This window comes from Oncorhynchus mykiss, chromosome 9, assembly GCF_057628025.1.
Source record: "Oncorhynchus mykiss isolate SJ-2025 chromosome 9, ASM5762802v1, whole genome shotgun sequence".
Classification (NCBI taxonomy): Eukaryota; Metazoa; Chordata; class Actinopteri; order Salmoniformes; family Salmonidae; genus Oncorhynchus; species Oncorhynchus mykiss.
Window position 1 is genome coordinate 82566253 of NC_143030.1, and position 25370 is coordinate 82591622.

Below are 25370 nucleotides of genomic sequence, written 5' to 3' on the forward strand. Positions count from 1 at the left end.
CTGATCACCGACAATGATGAGACAGCCTATAGGGAGGAGGTCAGAGACCTGACAGTGTGGTGCCAGGACAACAACCTCTCCCTCAATGTGATCAAAACAAAGGAGATGATTGTGGACTACAGGAAAAGGAGGACCGAGAACGCCCCCATTCTCATCGACAGGGCTGTAGTGGAAGCAGGTTGAGAGCTTCAAGTTCCTTGTTGTCCACATCAACAAACTAGCATGGTCCAAACACACCAAGACAGTCGTGAAGAGGGCACGACAAAACCTATTCCCCTTCAGGAGACTGAAAAGATTTGTCATGGGTCCTCAGATCCTCAAAAGGTTCTACAGATGCACCATCGAGAGCATGGTTGCACTGGTTGCATCACTTCCTGGTTTGGCAACTACTCAGCCTCTGACCGCAAGGCACTACAGAGGGTAGTGCGAACAGCCCAGTACATCACTGGGGCCAAACTTCCTGCCATCCAGGACCTCTATACCAGGTGGTGCCCTAAAAATGATCAAAGACTCCAGCCAACAGTGAGACTGTTCTCTCCAGTACCGCACGGCAAGCGGTATCAGAGCGCTAAGTCTAGGTCCAAGAGGCTTCTAAAACAGCTTCTACTCCCAAGCCATAAGACTCCTGAACAGCTGATCAAATGGCTACACAGACTATTTGAACCCCACCCCCGTCTTCTACGCTGCTGCTACTCTGTTATTATCTATGCATAGTCACTTTAATAAAGCTACCTACATGTACATATAACTTGTTCTCAACTGGCCTACCTGGTTAAATAAATGAGAACTTGTTCTCAACTGGCCTACCTGGTTAAGTAAATGAGAACTTGTTCTCAACTGGCCTACCTGGTTAAATAAATGAGAACTTGTTCTCAACTGGCCTACCTGGTTAAGTAAATGAGAACTTGTTCTCAACTGGCCTACCTGGTTAAATAAATGAGAACTTGTTCAACTGGCCTACCTGGTTAAGTAAATGAGAACTTGTTCTCAACTGGCCTACCTGGTTAAATAAATGAGAACTTGTTCAACTGGCCTACCTGGTTAAGTAAATGAGAACTTGTTCTCAACTGGCCTACCTGGTTAAATAAATGAGAACTTGTTCAACTGGCCTACCTGGTTAAATAAATGAGAACTTGTTCTCAACTGGCCTACCTGGTTAAATAAATGAGAACTTGTTCAACTGGCCTACCTGGTTAAATAAATGAGAACTTGTTCAACTGGCCTACCTGGTTAAATAAATGAGAACTTGTTCAACTGGCCTACCTGGTTAAATAAATGAGAACTTGTTCAACTGGCCTACCTGGTTAAATAAATGAGAACTTGTTCAACTGGCCTACCTGGTTAAATAAATGAGAACTTGTTCAACTGGCCTACCTGGTTAAATAAATGAGAACTTGTTCAACTGGCCTACCTGGTTAAATAAATGAGAACTTGTTCAACTGGCCTACCTGGTTAAATAAATGTGAAATAAACCAAACATGATTCTCTCCCCCACAGTAACAAGGTGTCGGACATAAAGAGCAGTAGGAACACATCAGAGAGCAGAAACAGTTCTGACCGGAAGTGAGCGGCTCCTTACCTTCAGAACTTCCTGTGCGGCCAGTCCACCAATGAAAGCGTTGAGTGGTGCCAGGTCGCCGGCGGAGACAAAGGCCAGTTTCTTAATGAGTTTGTCATCCAGCTCGTCCACTTTGGCTGACCCCGTCTGGCCGGAGTTAACCTCTTTAGCCAGGGACACCAACTCCTCTCCATCAGCCTGGAACACACAGAAAAGCAGTACATTAAAAGCACTCAAACTTTTTGAATGGCAGCTAAAAAGCTAGTGGGTGCTACTAAATAACTAGAATAAAGAAGCTAAAAAACACACTAGGGAAATAGAAAATAAGCTGAACATATTTACTCAGTCACAAGATCCTGCATGAGTTTTCCACAAATAACCAGTCCAATGGAAATGAATGGGATTATCAGTGTGTGTCAGGTAGGGTTGAGCGCTAACCAGATTTACATATCGCCATTCCTTCTATCGTCCTTGGATTTACAGTATTACCGGCTTCGTACACAAGGGGGTGCCAGAAAACACACAAAAAGCCCATTGGGTGTCTATTACCAGAAAGATAACATTTGCATAAGTAACAGCAAATGTACATGGAGGCTGCTAGCTAAATACGCTAACGTGCACAAACAGAAAAAATATACAAATTGGCAAGACAGGCAGTTCAACTCAGTCATACATAAATAGGTAGGAGCGACCGAAAAATCTAACAGCCATCACAGTGAGGGGCTGCTGCCAACACACAGACTCAAATCTAACAGCCATCACAGTGAGGGGCTGCTGCCAACACACAGACTCAAATCTAACAGCCATCACACAGACTCAAATCTAACAGCCATCACAGTGAGGGGCTGCTGCCAACACACAGACTCAAATCTAACAGCCATCACAGTGAAGGGCTGCTGCCAACACACAGACTCAAATCTAACAGCCATCACAGTGAGGGGCTGCTGCCAACACACAGACTCAAATCTAACAGCCATCACAGTGAGGGGCTGCTGCAAACACACAGACTCAAATCTAACAGCCATCACAGTGAGGGGCTGCTGCTAACACACAGACTCAAATCTAACAGCCATCACAGTGAGGGGCCGCTGCCAACACAGACTCAAATCTAACAGCCATCACAGTGAGGGGCTGCTCCACTTTAATAATTAGATGTAATACATGTATCACTAGTCACTTTAACTATGCCACTTTATACCCTACATTACTCATCTCATTTGTACATACTGTACTCGATACCATCTACTGCATCTTGCCTATGCTGCTCTGTACCATCACTCATTCATATATCCTTATGTACATACTCTTTCATTCCTTTACACTTGTGTGTATAAGACAGTAGTTGTGAAATTGTTAGGTTAGTTTACTTGTTAGATATTGCTACACTGTCGGAACTAGAAGCACAAGCATTTCGCTACACTCACATTAACATCTGCTAACCATGTGTATGTGACAAATAAAATATGAAATGAACAGTACTGTCTCTGGAGCAGCATGTGTACACGCTGTGTGTGTGTGCAAAGAAATCAAGATATTGGCATCTGTACAGGGAACTCATCCAAAGGGCTTTGACTTCCCAAACGCGGCAGACAGCCAACCTTCCCAAACGCGGCAGACAGCCAACCTTCCCAAACGCGGCAGACAGCCAACCTTCCCAAACGCGGCAGACAGCCAACCTTCTCAAACGCGGCAGACAGCCAACACACTAGGACGCCCAGTCACCTTGTTAATTCAGACACTTAGATAACTAACAGGTTAAACTTACGGGCCGCATTAATGCAGAAGTCTGCGTTTTTTTCCACACAAGGGAAAAAAATAAAGCATAAGAAGTTACTAAGCCTGACGCACCGATGCTTGGGCAGCCTGCTGTTTACTCTGGTAGCTGTGTAGAACCTGGAAGCCCAGGTACAGGGGTGTGTATGTATACAGGTGTGTGTGTGTATGTACCTGGCACCAGGGCTTGGGCAGCCTGCTGTTTCCTCTGGTAGCTGTGTAGAGCCTGGAAGCCCAGGTACAGGGGTGTGTGTGTGTGTGTGTGTGTGTGTGTGTACCTGGCACCAGGGCTTGGGCAGCCTGCTGTTTCCTCTGGTAGCTGTGTAGAACCTGGAAGCCCAGGTACAGGTGTGTGTGTGTGTGTGTGTGTGTACCTGGCACCAGGGCTTGGGCAGCCTGCTGTGTTTCCTCTGGTAGCTGTGTAGAGCCTGGAAGCCCAGGTACAGGTGTGTGTGTGTGTGTGTGTGTGTGTGTACCTGGCACCAGGGCTTGGGCAGCCTGCTGTGTTTCCTCTGGTAGCTGTGTAGAGCCTGGAAGCCCAGGTACAGGTGTGTGTGTGTACAGGTGTGTGTGTGTGTACCTGGCACCAGGGCTTGGGCAGCCTGCTGTGTTTCCTCTGGTAGCTGTGTAGAGCCTGGAAGCCCAGGTACAGGTGTGTGTGTGTGTGTGTGTGTGTGTGTGTACCTGGCACCAGGGCTTGGGCAGCCTGCTGTGTTTCCTCTGGTAGCTGTGTAGAGCCTGGAAGCCCAGGTACAGGTGTGTGTGTGTGTGTGTGTGTGTGTGTGTGTGTACCTGGCACCAGGGCTTGGGCAGCCTGCTGTGTTTCCTCTGGTAGCTGTGTAGAGCCTGGAAGCCCAGGTACAGGTGTGTGTGTGTGTGTGTGTGTGTGTGTGTGTGTACCTGGCACCAGGGCTTGGGCAGCCTGCTGTGTTTCCTCTGGTAGCTGTGTAGAGCCTGGAAGCCCAGGTGAAGCTGTCCTGGTCGCTCAAACTTAGCAAAGTCTGTCAGCACAAACTCTGGCTCTGCCATGGACGCAGTCAGGGGTTTCTACAGAGAGGGGGGAGGAGAGAACGACAGGGATAAGAGCCAGAGAAAGAGCAGCGTCTGGCTAGTAGTTGACAGGATAACTACTTGTGGAAAAGCCATATGCATTCAGATGGGAAATTACAAGAGTCCCAGTAAAAGAGGCTGTGTTGCCCCACTCTGTTTATTTGTTTAACACTAACACTTGGTCTTTTGACCAATCAGATCAACTCTTGTACATAATAAGGGCAAATGATCAGAATTGGACTGCTTGTGTAAACGCAGACAAAAAAAAATGTTCTAATGAGAACCACCACATGTTCAAAAATGATCCACGAAGTACCTGGCCATCGACACCATGACATGAAGACAATGTGGAGGTACTTACGAAGACCACCTTCTGGGGCATCTTGACCTGAGAGACGATGCCCCCCCTGACGTAGTCGCCGAAACCTGTGGTGTCACAGATACTGAAGGTGTAGGGGCCTGGACGGAGAGAGGGACGGAGAGATGGATGAATGGAAGAGAATGACTTTAGAAGATGCAGCCCGGTTCCCGGTGACCGGGGCAGCAGCCCGGTTCCCGGTGACCGCAGCCCGGTTCCCGGTGACCGCGGCAGCAGCCCGCGACGACACAAACTGAAGGGTATCCTGGGAAGCAGGTTTGAGTAGTTTGCGAGGTAACTTTGGCCATCCAAGTTCAACTCGGGTTAAACGGTCATACGAAAGTGGTTCACCTTTCAGCCGGGAAATATTCAATGGCAACGCATGCTTCAGATTTAAATCGCTCTGGTGCAGCAGGCAAACTCTCAGCTAACTCCACTATACTGAACGAAAGGTACTAAAAGGACAGCCGCGTGTTGGGGACCAACTAAAGAACAGCCGCGTGTTGGGGACCAACTTAAGGACAGCCGCGTGTTGGGGACCAACTAAAGGACAGCCGCGTGTTGAGGACCAACTAAAGGACAGCCGCGTGTTGAGGACCAACTTAAGGACAGCCGCGTGTTGGGGACCAACTAAAGGACAGCCGCGTGTTGGGGACCAACTAAAAGACAGCCGCGTGTTGGGGACCAACTAAAGGACAGCCGCGTGTTGGGGACCAACTAAAGGACAGCCGCGTGTTGGGGACCAACTAAAGGACAGCCGCGTGTTGGGAACCAACTAAAGGACAGCCAGCCGCGTGTTGGGGACCAACTAAAGGACAGCCAGCCGCGTGTTGGGGACCAACTGAAGGACAGCCGCGTGTTGGGGACCAACTGAAGGACAGCCGCGTGTTGGGGACCAACTAAAGGACAGCCGCGTGTTGGGGACCAACTTAAGGACAGCCGCGTGTTGGGGACCAACTTAAGGACAGCCGCGTGTTGGGGACCAACTAAAGGACAGCCGCGTGTTGGGGACCAACTAAAGGACTGCCGCGTGTTGGGGACCAACTAAAGGACAGCCGCGTGTTGGGGACCAACTTAAGGACAGCCGCGTGTTGGGGACCAACTTAAGGACAGCCGCGTGTTGGGGACCAACTAAAGGACAGCCGCGTGTTGGGGACCAACTAAAGGACAGCCGCGTGTTGGGGACCAACTTAAGGACAGCCGCGTGTTGGGGACCAACTAAAGGACAGCCGCGTGTTGGGGACCAACTTAAGGACAGCCGCGTGTTGGGGACCAACTAAAGGACAGCCGCGTGTTGGGGACCAACTAAAGGACAGCCGCGTGTTGGGGACCAACTAAAGGACAGCCGCCTGTTGGGGACCAACTAAAGGACAGCCGCGTGTTGGGGACCAACTAAAGGACAGCCGCGGGTTGAGGACCAACTAAAGGACAGCCGCGTGTTGGGGACCAACTAAAGGACAGCCGCGTGTTGGGGACCAACTAAAGGACAGCCGCAGGTTGAGGACCAACTAAAGGACAGCCGCGTGTTGGGGACCAACTAAAGGACAGCCGCGTGTTGGGGACCAACTTAAGGACAGCCGCGTGTTGGGGACCAACTAAAGGACAGCCGCGGGTTGAGGACCAATGAAATCAGATTTCCTTCCTTGCAATGATTGCATCATCATCCCTTCATTAGAGGAAGAGGACTGACTTACATATTGTATTAACCAAAATGTTTGTGTTAAATTGTAATGTTAAAATATGTAATATAAAATAGGACTCACCCAGGGTCTTGATTTCTATTGGCTGGCAGCCGTATAAAATAGGACTCACCCAGGGTCTTGATTTCTATTGGCTGGCAGCCGTATAAAATAGGACTCACCCAGGGTCTTGATTTCTACTGGCTGGCAGCCGTATAAAATAGGACTCACCCAGGGTCTTGATTTCTATTGGCTGGCCGCCGTATAAAGTATGACTCACCCAGGGTCTTGATTTCTATTGGCTGGCAGCCGTATAAAATAGGACTCACCCAGGGTCTTGATTTCTATTGGCTGGCAGCCGTATAAAATATGACTCACCCAGGGTCTTGATTTCTACTGGCTGGCAGCTGTATAAAATAGGACTCACCCAGGGTCTTGATTTCTATTGGCTGGCCGCCGTATAAAATATGACTCACCCAGGGTCTTGATTTCTATTGGCTGGCAGCCGTATAAAATAGGACTCACCCAGGGTCTTGATTTCTACTGGCTGGCAGCCGTATAAAATAGGACTCACCCAGGGTCTTGATTTCTACTGGCTGGCAGCCGTATAAAATAGGACTCACCCAGGGTCTTGATTTCTACTGGCTGGCAGCCGTTGAGCTCCGTCATGCCCTGGACCTCGGTGAAGGTCACGAAGTCTCCGCTTTCAAACCCGTGGCGCGCCTCGTCTAGACACGTCACCACGCCTGAAGCGTCCTACACACACACACACGAGAGATTGAGATGACTAGGGGCGTCTTACACCGACAAGAGAGGGGGATTTGATAGGCACAAAATGTCCCCTACAAAGACAGAAACTACTCTGAAGCAGGTATGAGTCAGCACAACATAGAAAACCTAGATGAGTGGTAATCAGATACGTGTACACCAACCAGATATGATCTATCTAGTAGGATACCAGCTTGGGTGATGACAGCAGTAGGATCTAGGGCGTAGGGATCTAGGGCACTAACCTTGGTGATCATGGAGATCATAGCAGAGAGAGGCTGCTCTCCGTTGGTATCGATCACCAGCATCTCCTCTCCGAAGTCGCAGAAGAGCTGTCCGAAGAGTCCCCGTGTGTCAGCGATCACCAGCTTGATGCCGTTACTGTGACAGAAGTCTCCAACACGCTGCTGCTCCTCTAGAGGGGAGTTGGTCAGGACCACAACCTACAACACAGAGACGCGTTATCACACGCGCTATAGTACACGACATTAAAAGGAACTAATGACTGTGCCCCTGCTCTTCCCTAATGATGGACGGTGTGTTCAGTCTGTCGCGTGTAGAATATCTTAAGCCTATTCAAATGGTGATGGGCCCTGCTTTTCTAAAGTTGCAAGATATTGAAGGCCAAGAAATTGCTAGATGCAGCATTTGATTGACAGGCCTAGCGCACGGTTCTTGACTGTCAGCCTGGTGGCCGACCTGCCAATACCGTTTCCCCTCGCCTCGCTCTAAGTCCCTCGCGATGAAGGATGCGTTTGTGTGTTCTTGGAAGTAACTAAAATCACTGTTCTCCCATTCCCCAAAAAAATACTGAATCTTAGAGGAGTTGATTCTTAGCGGAATCTAATCTTGACACTCAGAAATTGGCTCTTCACCGTTAACAGTTGGACAAACAGCAGAGGAAGGCAAGCGCCGGCAGCGAAGTCCTGTACAGGAACACTTTGAGAGGTTAAATGAGAAGGAAATAGCCTTATAGTTGGAGTTGAGGTACAGTAGAGGTCGTGCAGGTCAGTAACGGGCATTGTGAATTCACATGGAATTGTACTTCATTTTATTTATCACACAACACCAGTCAATGATTATAATTTTTTTTCTTTATTTAAAAAAAAAACTATTTTCTACATTGTAGAATAATAGTGAAGACATCAAAACTATGAAATAACACATGGCATCACGTAGTAACCAAAAAAAAGTGTTAAACCAAATCAAAATATGAGTTTCTTCAAAGTAGTCACCCTTTGCCTTGATGAAAGCTTTGCACACTCTAGGCATTCTCTCAACCAGAATCACCTGGAATGCTTATTCAACAGTATTGGAGATCCCACATATGCTGAGTACTTGTTGGCTGCTTTTCCTTCACTCTGCGGTTCAACTCATCTCAAACCATCTCAATTGGGTTGAGGGGTCAGGTGATTGTGGAGGCCAGGTCATCTGATGCAACACTCCATCACTCTCCTTGGTCAAATAGCCCTTACACAGCCTGGAGGTGTGTTGGGTCATTGTCCCGTTGAAAAACTAATGGGAGTCCCACTAAGCACAAACCAGATGGGATGGCATATCGCTGCAGAATTCTGTGGTAGTCATGCCGGTTAAGTGTGCCTAGAATTCTAAATAAATCACTGCCAGTGTCACCAGCAAAGTACCTCCACACCATAACACCTCCTCCTCCATGCTTCACGGTGGGGGAAACACATGCAGAGATCATCCGTTCACCCACACCGCGTCTCAAAGACACAGCGGCTGGAACTAAAAATCTCCAAATTGGACTCATCAGACCAAAGGACAAATTTCCACCGGTCTAATGTCCATTGCTCGTGTTTCTTGGCCCAAGCAAGTCTCTTCTTATTGGTGTCCTTTAGTAGTGTTTTCTTTGCAGCAATTCAACCACAAAGGCCTGATTCACAGCCTCCTCTGAACCGTTGATGTTGAGATGTGTCTGTTACTTGAACTCCGTGAAGCATTTAATTGTGCTGCAATTTCTGAGGCTGGTAACTCTAATGAACTTATCCTCTGCAGCAGAGGTAACTCAGGGTCTTCCTTTCCTGTGGCGGTCCTCATGAGAGCCAGTTTCATCATAGCGCTTGATGGTTTTTGCGACTGCACTTGAAAAAAAACGTTCAAAGTTCTTAATTTTCCATATTGACTGACCTTCATGTCTTAAAGTAATGATGGACTGTCGTTTCTCTTTGCTTATTTGAGCTGTTCTTGCCATAATATGGACTTGGTATTTTACCAAAAAGGGCTATCTTCTGTATACCACCCCTACCTTGTCACAACACAACTGATTGGCTCAAACGCATTAAGGAAAGAAATTCCACAAAGTAACTTTTAACAAGGCACACCTGTTAATTGAAATGCATTCCATGTGACTACCTCATGAAGCTGGTTGAGAGAATGCCAAGAGTGTGCAAAGCTGTCATCAAGGCAAAGGGTGTCTATTTGAAGATTCTCAAATATAAAATATATTTAGATTTGTTAAACACTTTTTTGGTTACTACATGATTCCATGTCTCATTTCATAGCGTTATTATTCTACAATGTAGAAAATAGTAAAAATAGAGAAAAACCCTGGAATGAGTCGATGTGTCCAGACTTTTGACTGGTACTGCACCCGTGCACACACGCACTTATTTAGACCGGTTAAATGGTTAAGAAAAATGGACAATTTGCCACATCCCTCCTCTAGACTACAGCATACACAGTTATTATTTTAGTGGTTCCAGCTCCATCTCTTCTCCATACTTTATATCTAGCTAGCTAGCTACCATTGAACCCAGTTGGTTGGCTTTAGCTACCCGCAGACTCATACTACAGCATTTCATGCTATGACAATCCGTCTGGACTGTAGCTACTCTATGGGATTATGGTTAATTGTTTGGCTAGGTAAGCTACATGTCGAAATAAAAGACACTACTTGGCCAGATGATTACTTGACCAGTTAGCTAACTTGATGGGTGACCAAAAAGCTGGTCACTCACCCACTCTTCCAATGAGACGGCGTCCTCCTAGGTAAAAATTAGGCTCTGTGTTTATAGCTTGATAATTAGCTACATAACGATATGCTAGCCTATTAGCCACGTTATGACTGACTCGTGATCTTTGACCTCGCTAGTTTAACTCTATTGACATTCCCAGCCTTAGTTTACATTCCTCCGTAACCCAAACGGGTGGAGGCAGCAAACCATGTACCAGACCAGCTGGGATTTACAACCCGACAGCAAACATTTTAGGGTCTAGCAAGAAATGTATTGGTGAATCTATTCTACCAGCGATGACTTACTGAACATCATGGAATTTTGAGTCAAATAAAACATATTTTTTAAAAACCTCTTATTAAGTTGGTTTTGTAGCATGAACTGGGAATTGTATATTTTTGACTGATTTAATTATTTCGAATGTGAAAGGTAGTTAAAACGCTGTCAGTTCCACTTTAACTAGGTAAGGGGGTTGATGGGTAACAGTTTTACCTGGAACTGAGTCAGGTAATCGTCGATGAGGACTCCAGTGTAGGCTACAACAGGTACATAGCTGTTGAGTTCAGCCAGGCGAATCCGAGACACCTCAGCCCTGTTCTTCCCCAGGTCCTCCTCACGCAGGTAGAACTGGAGACAGGAGAGAGAGAACGTTACTACAGGAGATGGGTCCTCCTCACGCAGGTAGAACTGGAGACAGGAGAGAGAGAGAACGTTACTACAGAGATGGGTCCTCCTCACGCAGGTAGAACTGGAGACAGGAGAGAGAGAACGTTACTACAGAGATGGGTCCTCCTCACGCAGGTAGAACTGGAGACAGGAGAATGTTACTACAGAGATGGGTCCTCCTCACGCAGGTAGAACTGGAGACAGGAGAGAGAACGTTACTACAGAGATGGGTCCTCCTCACGCAGGTAGAACTGGAGACAGGAGAGAGAGAACGTTACTACAGAGATGGGTCATCCTCACGCAGGTAGAATTGGAGACAGGAGAGAGAGAATGTTAATACAGAGATGGGTCCTCCTCACGCAGGTAGAACTGGAGACAGGAGAGAGAGAACGTTACTACAGAGATGGGTCATCCTCACGCAGGTAGAATTGGAGACAGGAGAGAGAGAATGTTAATACAGAGATGGGTCCTCCTCACGCAGGTAGAACTGGAGACAGGAGAGAGAGAACATTACTACAGAGATGGGTCCTCCTCACGCAGGTAGAACTGGAGACAGGAGAGAGAGAACGTTACTACAGAGATGGGTCCTCCTCACGCAGGTAGAACTGGAGACAGGAGAGAGAGAGAACGTTACTACAGAGATGGGTCCTCCTCATGCAGGTAGAACTGGAGACAGGAGAGAGAGAACGTTACTACAGAGATGGGTCCTCCTCACGCAGGTAGAACTGGAGACAGGAGAGAGAGAGAGAACGTTACTACAGAGATGGGTCCTCCTCACGCAGGTAGAACTGGAGACAAGCAAGCATACCCATAACATGATGCAGTCACCATTATGCTTGAAAATACGGAGAGTGGCAACCAGTATTGTGTTGTATTTTTCACAAACATAACACTTTGTGAATTGCTTTGCCACATTGTTTTGCAGAATATCTTTAGTTCCTGGTTGCAAACAGGATGTACATGGAGCTAAATAACAAACAATGTGACTGGACCTGACAACATAGCCAGTGATTAAAACACTCCCATACTGGGACTGAGTGGCGCACGCAGAACGAGAGGAGAGAGAGAGGATGCAGAACGAGAGGAGAGAGAGAGGATGCAGAACGAGAGGAGAGAGAGAGGATGCAGAACGAGAGGAGAGAGAGAGGATGCAGAACGAGAGGAGAGAGAGAGGATGCAGAACGAGAGGAGAGAGAGGCCCCGTAGTGTACCTGTGAGGAGAGGTCTCTCCATTCAGCCTGTCCCTGGTCGTGCAGGGTAACACTCTTCACTCCTCCCAGGATGACGTTCTTAGCGATCTCCACGCCCAGCCCTCTCAGCCCTGAGACCAGGACGTTGGAGCTCTGCATGCGCTTCATAGCATCATGGCCCAACACGTAGCTATGGAGGAGAGAATACAGGCTTTATAAGACTACATAACACCTCTATAACACTACGTCAGCCCTGAGACCAGGACGTTGGAGCTCTGCATGCGCTTCATAGCATCATGGCCCAACACGTAGCTATGGAGGAGAGAATACAGGCTTTATAAGACTACATAACACCTCTATAACACTACGTCAGCCCTGAGACCAGGACGTTGGAGCTCTGCATGCGTTTCAGAGCATCACGGCCCAACACGTAGCAATGGAGGAGAGAATACAGGCCAGGGTTTTTCCTGGATGACAAAGGGGCTTAGGTGGTGGGCGTGCCCGGCCTGGCTGATTATTATTATTTTTTTAAACAAATTAGAGGAGCCTATCCTGGTGGTGAAGAGAAATGTTTCCATTTTTAAGTACAGTTCCTGGAATTCTACACATTTTCCCATGTCTAATGCTACAGTGGATTCAGAAAGTATGTACACCCCTTGACTGTTTCCACTTCCCGTTGCATTGTGGGATTAAAATGGATTTCTACAAAATCATGTGAAAGCGATCTACAAAAAAATACTCTAATGTCAGTGGGGGGGGGGGGGGGGGGGGGAATGTAAACATTTGCAGAAATAATTTAATGGAAAATATTATTTATCTCGATTACGTTAAATATTGAACCCCATGAGTCAATACGTTAGAGTCACCTTTGCCAGCGATTAAAGCTGTGAGTGTTTCTGAGTACGTCTCTAAGCTTTCTTTTTAAAATTATTTTAAGTTCTCAAGCTGGTTGCTGATCATTGCTAGACAGACATTTTCAAGTCTCGCAACAGATTTTCCAGCCGATTCAAGTCAAAAACTGTTAACTAGGCCACTCGGGAACATTCCATGTCATCTTGGTAAGTAACTCCAGTGTAGATTTGGCCTTGTGTTTTAGGTTACTGTCCTGCTGAAAGGTGGATTTTGTCTCCCAGTGTGTGGTGGACAGCAGACTGAATAATGGTGCCTGTCAGTGTGTTCAGACATCCCACAGGTCCTACTAACACCCCCCAGGTCCTACTAACACCCCACACACACACAGGGGGAGTCCCCTGCAGCTGTTTCCTCTTCAGACAGTTGCTATATTTCTGGTCAATTGCACATAAAATCATGATAAAAAAAATTAAAAAATTGCGAACCAAAATAAACTAAAACGCAACCAATCAAAAATGTGTTGTCGCACTGCCAGCTCAAACGGTCAGACTATTTTGGTCTCAGTATCCAACCTCGTCACAAGTTCTACTGGATGCTCTCACGAGTCTTCCCAAGTACCCCCAGGTTGACTGTGTTATTGGGCTATAGATACGGTACTTACAGCTGTCTGGAGTACAGGCCTTCGTCGATCTCAGCATCATTGCCATTCTTAGCCATGCCCTGGGGAAAACAACAGGAGTGAGAACCAGTCCCACACACACACACACACACACACGACTGTCAGACAGATCAGTGAAAACAGACAGAGGAGCAGTGTGTGTGTGTGTGTACGTACGTTGGTGGGTGTGTGAGACAGTTCAGTTCTGACAGAGTTAGAGGAGGAGCAGTGAGATCCCGTCTTCGTCTCGGAGTCTGACACGCGACGCTTCTTGGACAGCGGCGAGCTGGACATCTGAAAACACACACACACATAGCTGAGTATACGCCACACACACAGCTGAGTATACGCCACACACACAGCTGAGTATACGCCACACACATCTGAGTATAGAGCACACACAAAATCAAATCAAATGTATTTATTAAGCCCTTCGTACATCAGCTGATATATCAAAGTGCTGTACAGAAACCCAGCCTAAAACCCCAAACAGCAAGCAATGCAGGTGTAGAAGCACAACTGAGTATACAGCACACACAGCTGAGCATACGCCACACACACACAGCTGAGTATACAGCACACACAGCTGAGTATACAGCACACACAGCTGAGTATACAGCACACACAGCTGAGTATACAGCACACACAGCTGAGTATACAGCACACACAGCTGAGCATACGCCACACACACACACAGCTGAGTATACAGCACACACAGCTGAGTATACAGCACACACAGCTGAGTATACAGCACACACAGCTGAGTATACAGCACACACAGCTGAGTATACAGCACACACAGCTGAGTATACAGCTCACACAGCCGAGTATACAGCACACACAGCTGAGTATACAGCACACACAGCTGAGTATACAGCACACACAGCTGAGCATACGCCACACACACACACAGCTGAGTATACAGCACACACAGCTGAGTATACAGCACACACAGCTGAGTATACAGCACACACAGCTGAGTATACAGCACACACAGCTGAGTACAAAGCTCACACAGCCGAGTACACAGCACACACAGCTGCGCTGGTAAAACAGCTGACATAACAGTGGTCCTAACAGGACTGACACTGACACGCTGCAGCACTGGACAGTTCCACTGACACGATCTAGCAAATATTTTTTTTAAATAACAACACTCAAATACTTGACCATGGTGTGTACACCGATTTAGTAGATGACACCTTGTTGTGCAATGAGCCTGTCTGGCTAAGAACTCAACAAGCCCTCGTCTGACCAGGTAATGTCAATGGGTAGGAGTAATGGAGGCCTGTAGGGCTGATGTAAAACCAGAACAAGAAACTGAAAACAGTCTGTGCCTACAGAACAAGTAACTGACAACAGTCTGTGCCTACAGAACAAGAAACTGAAAACAGTCTGTGCCTACAGAACAAGAAACTGAAAACAGTCTGTGCCTACAGAACAAGTAACTGAAAACAGTCTGTGCCTACAGAACAAGTAACTGAAAACAGTCTGTGCCTACAGAACAACTGAAAATAGTCTGTACCAACAGAACAAGGACTGATGGTGTCTGTCTACACATCTACACTTCTCGAGTACAACACCCTCCAACTACCCCCCCCCTCCCTCCATCTATCCCTCTTGATCTATCACTCACTCCCTCCCTCCCTCATCCATCTATCACTCACTCCCTCCTCCCTCCCTCCCTCATCCATCTATCACTCCCTCCCTCCCTCCCTCATCCATCTATCACTCCCTCCCTCCCTCTCTCCCTCCCTCATCCATCTATCACTCCCTCCCTCCCTCCCTCATCCATCTATCACTCACTCACTCCCTCATCCATCTATAACTCACTCCCTCCCTCATCCATCTATAACTCACTCCCTCATCCATCTATCACTCACTCACTCATCCATCCATCCCTCCCTCTATCCTTCCATCTACTAGAGGTCATTGAATCCTTCTCGTCCAGAGGGGGGAGAGAGTTTTCTAGGCGAGCAGGTACACTGGCCTCTAGCCAATCCCAATGTGGTAAAACACGGACAAGCCTGGCCCTGGGAACGGATATGAATAACGGCATTATCAGTTCCTTCCAGACGCAGTGAGAGAGAGTAACAGCAAGGCGTGTTGTTTATGTTACGGTATTGTTTACTATACTATAGGAAATGGCTGCCCTGACTTTTCCAGTATTGTTTATCATCTGTAAGACCACACCCCATCTCTGCCTCAAACACTGTAAAAACGCTGATTCATTAACCTTTTGCTGCAGTGAACTATAGGGGTGCAACACTTCACAATGCCTCGTGGTTGGGGGGGGCTGTAACCATGGCCGTATAGAGCAACAGGATACAAACATAAAACGCTATTTAACTCTAGCATGTCAGGTTATTGATGACAGTGTAGCCATCACACCAGGAAACGAAACCTAAAGAGAATGGTTAAAGTTTGTTTACAAAGAAAATCACAGTCCATTATTATTTCTAGAAGTAGAGACGTAATAAAATGTCATAGCTACACATTCCAAAACAGGTTACCAGCCATTACAAAAAACGTCTAAAAACGATGAATGAGTGTACCGGTAAATAGCGATCAAGCAATTAGATACCACTCATTCCGGGACAGCGGCAGTAACTTCTAGAATCATGACAACCAGCCAACAACAGTCGGAAATATTGCCTCCACTGAGGCCGTCTAGCACTGTACTTAGAATTATGATCACACAAACAACGACTGATGTAGAATGACAACTATTAAACTCAACAAATTAGGGCAAGAGAGATTCAATCGTCAAAATGTGGACACGTGTAGCTAAATCAATGCCTGTCAATGTAAAGCTAAAAAATATCACAATGATACAGCAAAGCCCAAGTCTAAAACTCAAGTCATTATACGTGACTTGTTAACGGTGTTAACTCCAGTGAATATTCACTGTCTTACAACAAAGTAAACACTTAACCAACGAATCTGTCTAGTTGTGAACAAACAGCCCAGACAACAAGGACGTAAAATATTAAGCCAACAGCAACAGGTCAAAGGTAAATCACTTAGACCGTGTGCAGGCTAATAACAAGTGATTTGGCGAGCCGCTCCCGGTGGGACTCGGTCGGAACATAATGAACTAACCATCTAGCACCGGACTGCCTCCCTGTCGGTGACCGGAGAGCAGCGTTTCAGCCGCTGGACTGCGGCCTAGCACACGAAGTGCGGAACTGAACTTATGGCTATGGTGCTAACGTTTTATATATATAGTATTTTTAAAAAGCCTCTCAGTAGTAACGTTAGCTAGAAAATATCACAACCCTCCGAGAGTAATGTATTGGCTATGACTAAGCACCTGACATAAAAAGAATAATAAAATCGACCTGAACCGTCTGCTACATAAACGAGTGGCTACTGTAACGTTAGCTAGGAGAAGTAGCTAACACTAGTGTCCATTGATTTGCCTGCCTTACCAATAATCCTTCTCGGTCCCTTCTCAGTGCAAACCGCTCCTCTAGTACCGGATCGGTCTAAAACGTCAAAATAACAACGATGATTGTAGTTCTATGGTTGTAGAAAAGGTGTTGTGTGCGGGGTTGAAAAGGCTTCGGGCTATAATGTCGAGTCACTGGATGAGTCCTTGTGTGTGACTGTAACACGGGTGAACAAAACCAAAATGGCAGAGCGGAGGGCTCGACACTAGTTACCACAGACACAAAGTCAGACACCCTGCCTTTCCTTTTTTTATTAAATTCACATTTTAAAAACCTTAGGTTGAAAAAAAAAATATTCTGACTTTAATAACAGAAACCACACTGCTAACCTTAAATTAAGACCAAAAAGCTAAATAGTTTTGTTTTCATTCATTTTAACGATATAGACAAATTTGACTGTAGCTGTGGTAACTAGTGGAAACCGGTGCGGAAGGCGGTTGTAAATGTAACAGGAAAGCGAGGCCTCGGTACCCGTTGTTATTATACCCTCCGTGCGCAACACGCTCCGTCTGCCCACTCCGTCCCTCATTGGCTAAGGCAGACTCAACTTTGTCTAGATCTCACCCACCTGCCAGGGAAAGTGCGTGGCTGTGTCGTTCCCTAACATACTGTATATAATGAATAGTCCCCCCCCATTTGACTCGGGAAGAGATTTCATTCATGCATCTTTACTCTGGACATATGGTCGTAGTAAACTCACATCGGTGATGGAGATGTTAAAATACTAGTTGAGAGGATGTAGATCATTTCATAAACTTGGAAAGATTTGAGTGACAACAGAGCAACCATTTACTGGCATCTGCCTCTAAATATTTTGGTGTGGTTTTCATTTAGGAGCAGCGGTGTGCGCCTAGAAACAATTTAAGGATTCTAGCTTTATTTACCTCTCATTTTTCACTGTTACTCCTACATTTATTTGTGTACTGAGGCGCACATGTCCTCCTCGTAAAAATGTTTTAAGAAAAGGTTAGCTTTGAGCCCTGGACAACACTAGAATATGGAGCAAAGCTGTGTGGGAAAACAAAGAGTGGCAAACAGTTCATCATTGAGTTCGGCATGCCTTAAATATAGTGTGTGCTCCGTCTACCGCATAACAGTAGTTATGAACAACATATTCACAACTATTCATTTGACTGAGTCAATACACCAAATCATTAATGTTGATGAATCTAATTCTAGACTTGCATAGCTCAACCTTAGAAAAGCACTGACTGAAATGAATCAACTATTACCTCAATTTAAAAAAACAATAATTTACAAATTGCAAACTAAGAAAAAAATATGACTCTTTTGACTGACCTTTGACTCGTTCAGTAAAAAATAACTCATCTTTTGAATAATTTAGTTCATTCGAGTCATTAATGCACAGTGCGCACAGGACACTTAGCAATTGAAAAGCAAAGCAGCAACATGTGAACAGAGATCGAAAGACCGTACATTCCCAAAACGTGGACTGCTTGAAAAAAAAACCCCAGTATGTATCTAAACTAGTAGATTGAATGAAACAAATCAAAATATATTGATTAGGAAGCTGACAAATGAAAACAGGATTCTTACTCCGCTATGAACATTCAAATGGGATATTTAATTCATGCACCAGAGCACTAATGAAGTTGAATTGACCCGGATGAGCCAGAGGAAAGTATCAATCCTGCTGTGGGACTCATTGCGGTCAGCACTAGCAGGTCAAATGAATGACAAAATGAAGGTGTCAACTCAGAAAAATGAGTCATAACTGGTCAGTAAAAAAAAAAAAGTTGCTTAAAAAGAACTGCTCGTATACAAACTCCACATCACTAATAGGCAGATATACAAACTCCACATCACTAATAGGCAGATATACAAACTCCACATCACTAATAGGCAGATATACAAACTCCACATCACTAATAGGCAGAAGTGGCGGGACTGCACAAAAGAAGAGTGGTTATGTGTGACAGACGAAGGACTGAAAGTCAATCTGATAGGATACAAAAGGAAAGTACCGTTAAGACGGTCACTTGAAAGATTCTACCGGTAGGTTGCAGTGCTTGCTCACTAGTACGGGTGCAGGGATGTGCATGCTTGTGAAAGACCACATCACTGGGTCGAAATGAGTTGATACGGTACTTGATTTTCTGGAATGGTCAAATGTTTTTCTACATTCTATTGCAAACAATAGCCGGCTATGATATATTTTGCTCACAAGCCAAGTGAATATGGAAGTACTTAGCCATATTTTAGGGTTATGGGGGTGAGCATCCTTAGTATAATAGAGGCAAATTAATGTTAGGGGGGGAGGGGGTGGTTGGCAAATGACACAAAGGCCCAAGTGGGCCGCTTCTTCTCGGGTGCAGAGGAGGAGGAGAGGAGGGGGAGAGGAGGAGGAGAGGGGGGGAGGAGGGGGAGAGGAGAGGGAGGAGAGGAGGAGGGGGGAGAGGGAGAGGAGAGGGGGGAAGGGAGAGGAGGGGGAGGAGAGGGAGAGGAGAGGGGGAGAGGGAGAGGAGGGGGAGGAGAGGGAGAGGAGAGGGGGGAGAGGGAGAGGAGGGGGGAGAGGGGAGGAGAGGGGGGGGAGAGGGGAGGAGAGGGGGGGGGAGAGGGGAGGAGAGGGGGGGGGAGAGGGGAGGAGAGGGGGGGGAGAGGGAGAGGAGAGGGGGAAGAGGGGGAGGAGAGAGGCCGTGGCAAAGGGTTCGGATCTCTGTCGCAGTAGAAATTCAAATGGACCCCTTTTATGTTAGTTTAGACTAATCACCCCCAACAACCAAAAAATAATAATTATACAAGCGTTAAAACACATTCATTACACACACACGACTTGTGAATGCTCCTGTAACGTTTACCACACGAGTTGGTCAATAACGTTAAATTAACGACATGGGTATAGCTAACTGCTCCTGGCTTCATGTTCTAACAAAGCCGACGATTGTAACACAAGCTAACCAATTTCAATCTTGCTATCTAGTGAACTGAATCCGTCAATTCCGAGCTGGATAGCTGGCAATGGATTCAAGTTAGCATCGTGCTAGCTAACCAAGCCAACAGTAACGTAGATTACCGTTGGCTAGCCAGTGGTTTGCTAACGACGTTAGCTATACTAAAGTTGGCCCAAGTAGTTGCCGTTAACCTGTTTAATGTATGTAGCGAGCAGGCTGTCAAAGAAAGGACTGTCGCCATGGCTAAAAATGTAGTACATTTATAGTGTTTTTTTGTTGTTGGTCTAAGTAACTAACGTTAATTGACCGGTTAACGTTGATACATTGGACTTGTGTCGTTAGCAAGTAGCTACATCTAGCTAACTAAATTAGCACCACTGTTAACTAGCATTAGCGACATAGTATGAATAACTCACCACATCCGATATTATTCAGGCCTGATCCGTAGTATCAAAAACAAACAAAACCTTGTCTAGGTAAAAAAACAAAAAAAAAACAACAAACGTAACAATTAATCTCAACGATTAAAAAAAAAAGATCAATGTCTGTCAAAGTTGTGGGATCTGAGTGAGTTTTTCACACTGCTGGACGGTTGCCTGGCCGGCTATTCCCATAGACATTAGGGCTTTTTCCAGCACCGCTTAGTTCTTCAGATGAAAAGCAAAGCAGCAACATGTGCACGGTAGAATGAACGACCGCTCATGTCCAAAACGTGGTAGTGCTTGAACAAAATAAAAATGTAGGTATCTTAGCTAGTAAATTTAATTAAACGAATTTAAATATATTGATTAGAACACTGACAAAATCAACTATTTTTTTACATTTTTTATTCCGCTATGAACATTCAAAATGGTCTTTTTTGTGTGAAAATGTATTAGAAAATATTTTACCACCCCCCCGTACTTTTGGCATACATTAGTCTGGCCCAGAAGTGTCATGACGCAATGACTGCCTGATGGGACATGTAGGCACAAGAAAGACTGGAATTTAGTTGAGACATCGGGCTTGTTTGAGTGGTAAGGCAGAGGAGGCACATCTGCGACAGCCGAAAGTCGGACACTGATGAGGTTTTCCAACAGCAATGCTCAATGCAACATAAGTGTGTTTTATAATGTCGCAATAAACACCTCTCCAACCAACATATCACTCACTCAAACTGAAAATATGTGTACAATCAAATTGGTGATAGAGACTCGTCACATTCATTCGTAAGTTTCCACTGTATAGACCTACATAAATTGTTGCTAAATTAGTTTCTGTTTCGGTCACATTCGCATGGGTCAAACAAAAACACTTTACTGATTGGTTGACAATAGAGCCTCCCACAATGCAGGCGAAGGATGAAGTTGGTGAAGCAACTTCAGAAACTTGCAGTCAAATCTTCATGACCTTTGATCACTAAAGTTCACGCAGTGAACATGCAAAGTCGGACAATTTTTATCCCCATAATGTAACACACTCTGAAAGGACTTGACAAAAGTGATCTGGTCTTGACCAATGATGGTCACCGTCTTGACAAAAGTGATCTGGTCTTGACCAATGATGGTCACCGTCTTGACAAAAGTGATCTGGTCTTGACCAATGATGGTCACCGTCTTGACAAAAGCGATCTGGTCTTGACCAATGATGGCCACCGACTTGACAAAAGCGATCTGGTCTTGACCAATGATGGTCACCGTCTTGACAAAAGTGATCTGGTCTTGACCAATGATGGTCACCGTCTTGACAAAAGCGATCTGGTCTTGACCAATGATGGTCACCGACTTGACAAAAGCGATCTGGTCTTGACCAATGATGGCCACCGACTTGACAAAAGCGATCTGGTCTTGACCAATGATGGTCACCGTCTTGACAAAAGCGATCTGGTCTTGACCAATGATGGTCACCGTCTTGACAAAAGTGATCTGGTCTTGACCAATGATGGCCACCGACTTGACAAAAGTGATCTGGTCTCCTCTGCTCCACTGCAAAGTCATAAACCCATTCCAGCAATTTATCTTCTTAACGGGTAACTCTCAACCCCAATTTCTGCTTTTTCCCAACCCCTTAAAAAGAAAGCAATGCATTCAGGTGAGAAGTTGTGGGTGGGGATAATTCCTCGTAAATATACATTTTGGGGGTGGATAAATGTAGATGTACCTGATCCCAACACTTTCTCACTACATATCTTTTTAAAACTCTTATAATAAACAACATTTATAAAAAGTTATTTAATATATTTTTTGACCCCCCAATTTCGTGATATCCAAATTGGTAGTTAGTCTTGTCTCATCGCTGCAACTCCCATACGGACTCGGGACAGGCGAAGGTCGAGGGCAATGTGTCCTCCAAAACACGACCATGCCAAGCCGCACTGCTTCTTGACACACTGCTCGCTTGACCCGTTAGCCAGCCGCAGGAAACACCATCCAACTGGCGTCCGGCCCGCCACAGGAATCGCTAGAGCGCGATGGGACAAGGCCAACCCGGCCGGCCTAACCCGGACGACGCTGGGCTAATTGTGTGCTGCCTCATGGGTCTCGTGGCCAGCTGCGACACAGCCCGGGATTGAGCATGGATCTGTAGTGGTGCCTCTAGCGCTGCAATGCAGTGCCGTAGACCACTGCGCCACTCGGGAGGCCCCCACTAAAGCATACTTACCAGAAGTCCACTGGCACGCTCTAATAATACACTTATGTACATCGCAAGCAAATACACAAGTGTCCAACTACAGCCCACGATTCAGGGTTCCTGCATGACCCCCCCCCCCCTCGAGCACGACATCTTCATGCTTGTGACTGTGGGTCAAAAGTGAAATAAAAGTATTGAATTTTCACCCCGTCTGCTGTTTACCGGAGTCCTCTTTTCTAGCTAGAAGAAGACGCAAGACAGTGTCCTTCGTGCCCGTCTGCCAAACATCTGCCCTCACAGTCTTTAACAGAACTGTGGGAAAACAGTCCTCGACAGGCGAAGGACACCGTCTATCGGTGTCGCCCCCGCCTACCTCTAGCTATTCCGGTACACAGCAGGTGTGAGGCGGGGGCAACACCGTGTGCTAGCGACACTATGTGCTAGCTAGCTAGCTAGCTAGCTAGCTAGCAGCACACAGTGTCGCCTCCCTCCTGCTGTGTACCTGAGTGCTCCTAAGGACTAGCTAGCACACAGTGTACTTCACTCACGCTTGCCGAACGCCTGCCCTCGCCGTCGTTAACAGAAAAGCGGGAAAACATTGCCTGACGGGTGGGGTGAATGACACTACCCCCACCAATAGGGCGGTGCACAATTGGCCCAGCATCGTTCAGGTTAGGGTTTGGCTGGTGTAGGCCGTCATTGTAAATAAGAACTTGTTTTTAACTGACTTTCCTAGTTAAATAAAGGTTAATATATGGAGCCCTTATTGTATGGATCTTCCTTGCATCTCATATCGCTCAAATAAACAACAAACCTGGTTTCAAAAAACAGATAAAGCAACACCTCACGGCACAACGTCTCTCCCCTATTTGACCTAGATAGTGTGTGCCTTCAATTTTTTTTTAATGTAGTTCTGTCCTTGTCTAATGATGTTCTGTATTATGTTTCATGTTTTGTGTGAACCCCAGGAAGAGTAGCTACTACTTTTGCAACAGCTAATGGGGATCCTAATAAAATACCAAAACCAAATAAATATCGGCGGGTGGCATCCAACGTTATGGTGCATTACCGCCATCTACTGTACTGGAGCGCCCCTGACTATGTTTTAATTGAACAAGGCAAGTCAGTTAAGAACAGATTCTTATCTACAATGACAGCCTAGGAACAGTGGGTTAACTGCCTTGTTCAGGGGATCAGTGGGTTAACTGGTCTAGGAACAGTGGGTTAACTGGTCTAGGAACAGTGGGTTAACTGCCTTGTTCAGAGTCAGAACGACAGATTTGTTTTACCTTGTCGTGTCGGTGGATTCGATCTAGCAACCTTTCGGTTACTAGTCCAAAGCTGTGTGGTGGAGTCGTAGCTTAAAAATGGACCCAAAAAGTATAGAGATTCGTGCAGATGCGGGAACGTCCCTTCTCAAATCACACGGAGACGCCCGTCAAAGGCGTGACATTATCTTGCGAGAGTCAATTCAGATGAACTGCATAGAGTATGCCAACGTAAATGGTCATACATCCATAATAAACATGTGTATTTGTTAGCTATTTATCCCCGGGGAGTTCTTGTTGCGAGTTCCTTTTGACTCACCTTAAATGTCCCACGGGAGCCACCGTTCCTGTGTTAAAGTGTTGTTACTTTGCTGGCTCAAGAGGATGCTAATAAACCCGAGTCGTTTCTAAAACAACCAAGTCTCGTACTTCTACATGAACAGTACTGGACTTGCAGTTGCCTGCCTAGGCTTTATGCCCATGATGGAAATCAACATACGTAGGCTGAAAATGTTTTGAAATATGTAACCTATTTGACTGATAAACTTTCGCTTACAGCCCAATACATTTTTGAATACATATTTAAGTCTACTTAGCTCAGGGAAGATCATTACAATTCATTTTCTACAAAAGAGGCACGTCATTTATTCGCTTATTTTACCAGCATTGCTCCGCGCAGGCGCGTGAAAAATAATCTTGCTATGACGCAGTTCATGCTCGCGGCCCGTCTCTTCTTCGAGGAGGTTAAACGGCGGTTGGCATCTAATAGATGCTGCATTACCGCCGCCTACTATTTTTTCTTTATTTAACCTTTATTTAACTAGGGAAGTCAGATAAGAACAAATTCTGTAACTCTGATGTCAAGTCTAGTACACCCAAATACTTCTCTGCAGCTGCCACCACAACCTCACTTTTCTGCGACTTACCTTCCATCCCTGCAGGACAGTTGATAACATTGCTATAAATCCAATCTTACTGAAACATATATCACTTGTTGGTTTATCTTTTCTGGTACCGATCTACTACACCAGTCCTCTCAGGATCCCTCCCTCTGTTCTGGTACAGATCTACTACACCAGTCCCCTCAGGATCCCTCCCTCTGTTCTGGTACAGATCTACTACTACACCCCTCCTCTCAGGATCCATCCCTCTGTTCTGGGTCAGATCTACTACTACACCCCTCCTCTCAGGATCCCTCCCTCTGTTCTGGTACAGATCTACTACACCAGTCCTCTCAGGATCCCTCCCTCTGTTCTGGTACAGATCTACTACACCCCTCCTCTCAGGATCCCTCCCTCTTTCTGGTACAGATCTACTACACCCCTCCTCTCAGGATCCCTCCCTCTGTTCTGGGTCAGATCTACTACTACACCCCTCCTCTCAGGATCCCTCCCTCTGTTCTGGGTCAGATCTACTACTACACCCCTCCTCTCAGGATCCCTCCCTCTTTCTGGTACAGATCTACTAGTCACACCACTCCTCTCAGGATCCCTCCCTCTTTCTGGTACAGATCTACTACACCCCTCCTCTCAGGATCCCTCCCTCTGTTCTGGTACAGATCTACTACACCCCTCCTCTCAGGATCCATCCCTCTGTTCTGG

General features: G+C 46.1%; 1 protein-coding gene across 3 annotated transcripts in view; it reads right to left on the minus strand.

Moving 5' to 3' along the window:
- Positions 1 to 24460, minus strand: part of LOC110531294 (ubiquitin-like modifier-activating enzyme 1) — a 51530-nt gene extending 27070 nt beyond the window's left edge. The window contains exons 1-10 of one of the 3 annotated variants that reach the window (XM_036973638.2): positions 24089 to 24460; positions 13705 to 13821; positions 13531 to 13589; positions 12039 to 12207; positions 10654 to 10788; positions 7432 to 7629; positions 7042 to 7174; positions 4743 to 4840; positions 4232 to 4378; positions 1580 to 1756 (exon numbers count right to left, since the gene is read on the minus strand). In XM_036973638.2, the coding sequence (XP_036829533.2) occupies positions 1580 to 1756; positions 4232 to 4378; positions 4743 to 4840; positions 7042 to 7174; positions 7432 to 7629; positions 10654 to 10788; positions 12039 to 12207; positions 13531 to 13589; positions 13705 to 13821 (1233 nt within the window). In that variant the 5' untranslated portion in view covers positions 24089 to 24460. Of the gene's footprint in view, positions 1 to 1579; positions 1757 to 4231; positions 4379 to 4742; positions 4841 to 7041; positions 7175 to 7431; positions 7630 to 10653; positions 10789 to 12038; positions 12208 to 13530; positions 13590 to 13704; positions 13822 to 16958; positions 17430 to 20307; positions 20814 to 24088 lie in introns of those variants that run through there. The other 2 variants (XM_036973637.2, XM_036973636.2) reach the window with 2 other exon arrangements.
- Between the last annotated feature and the right edge of the window lie 910 nt (positions 24461 to 25370).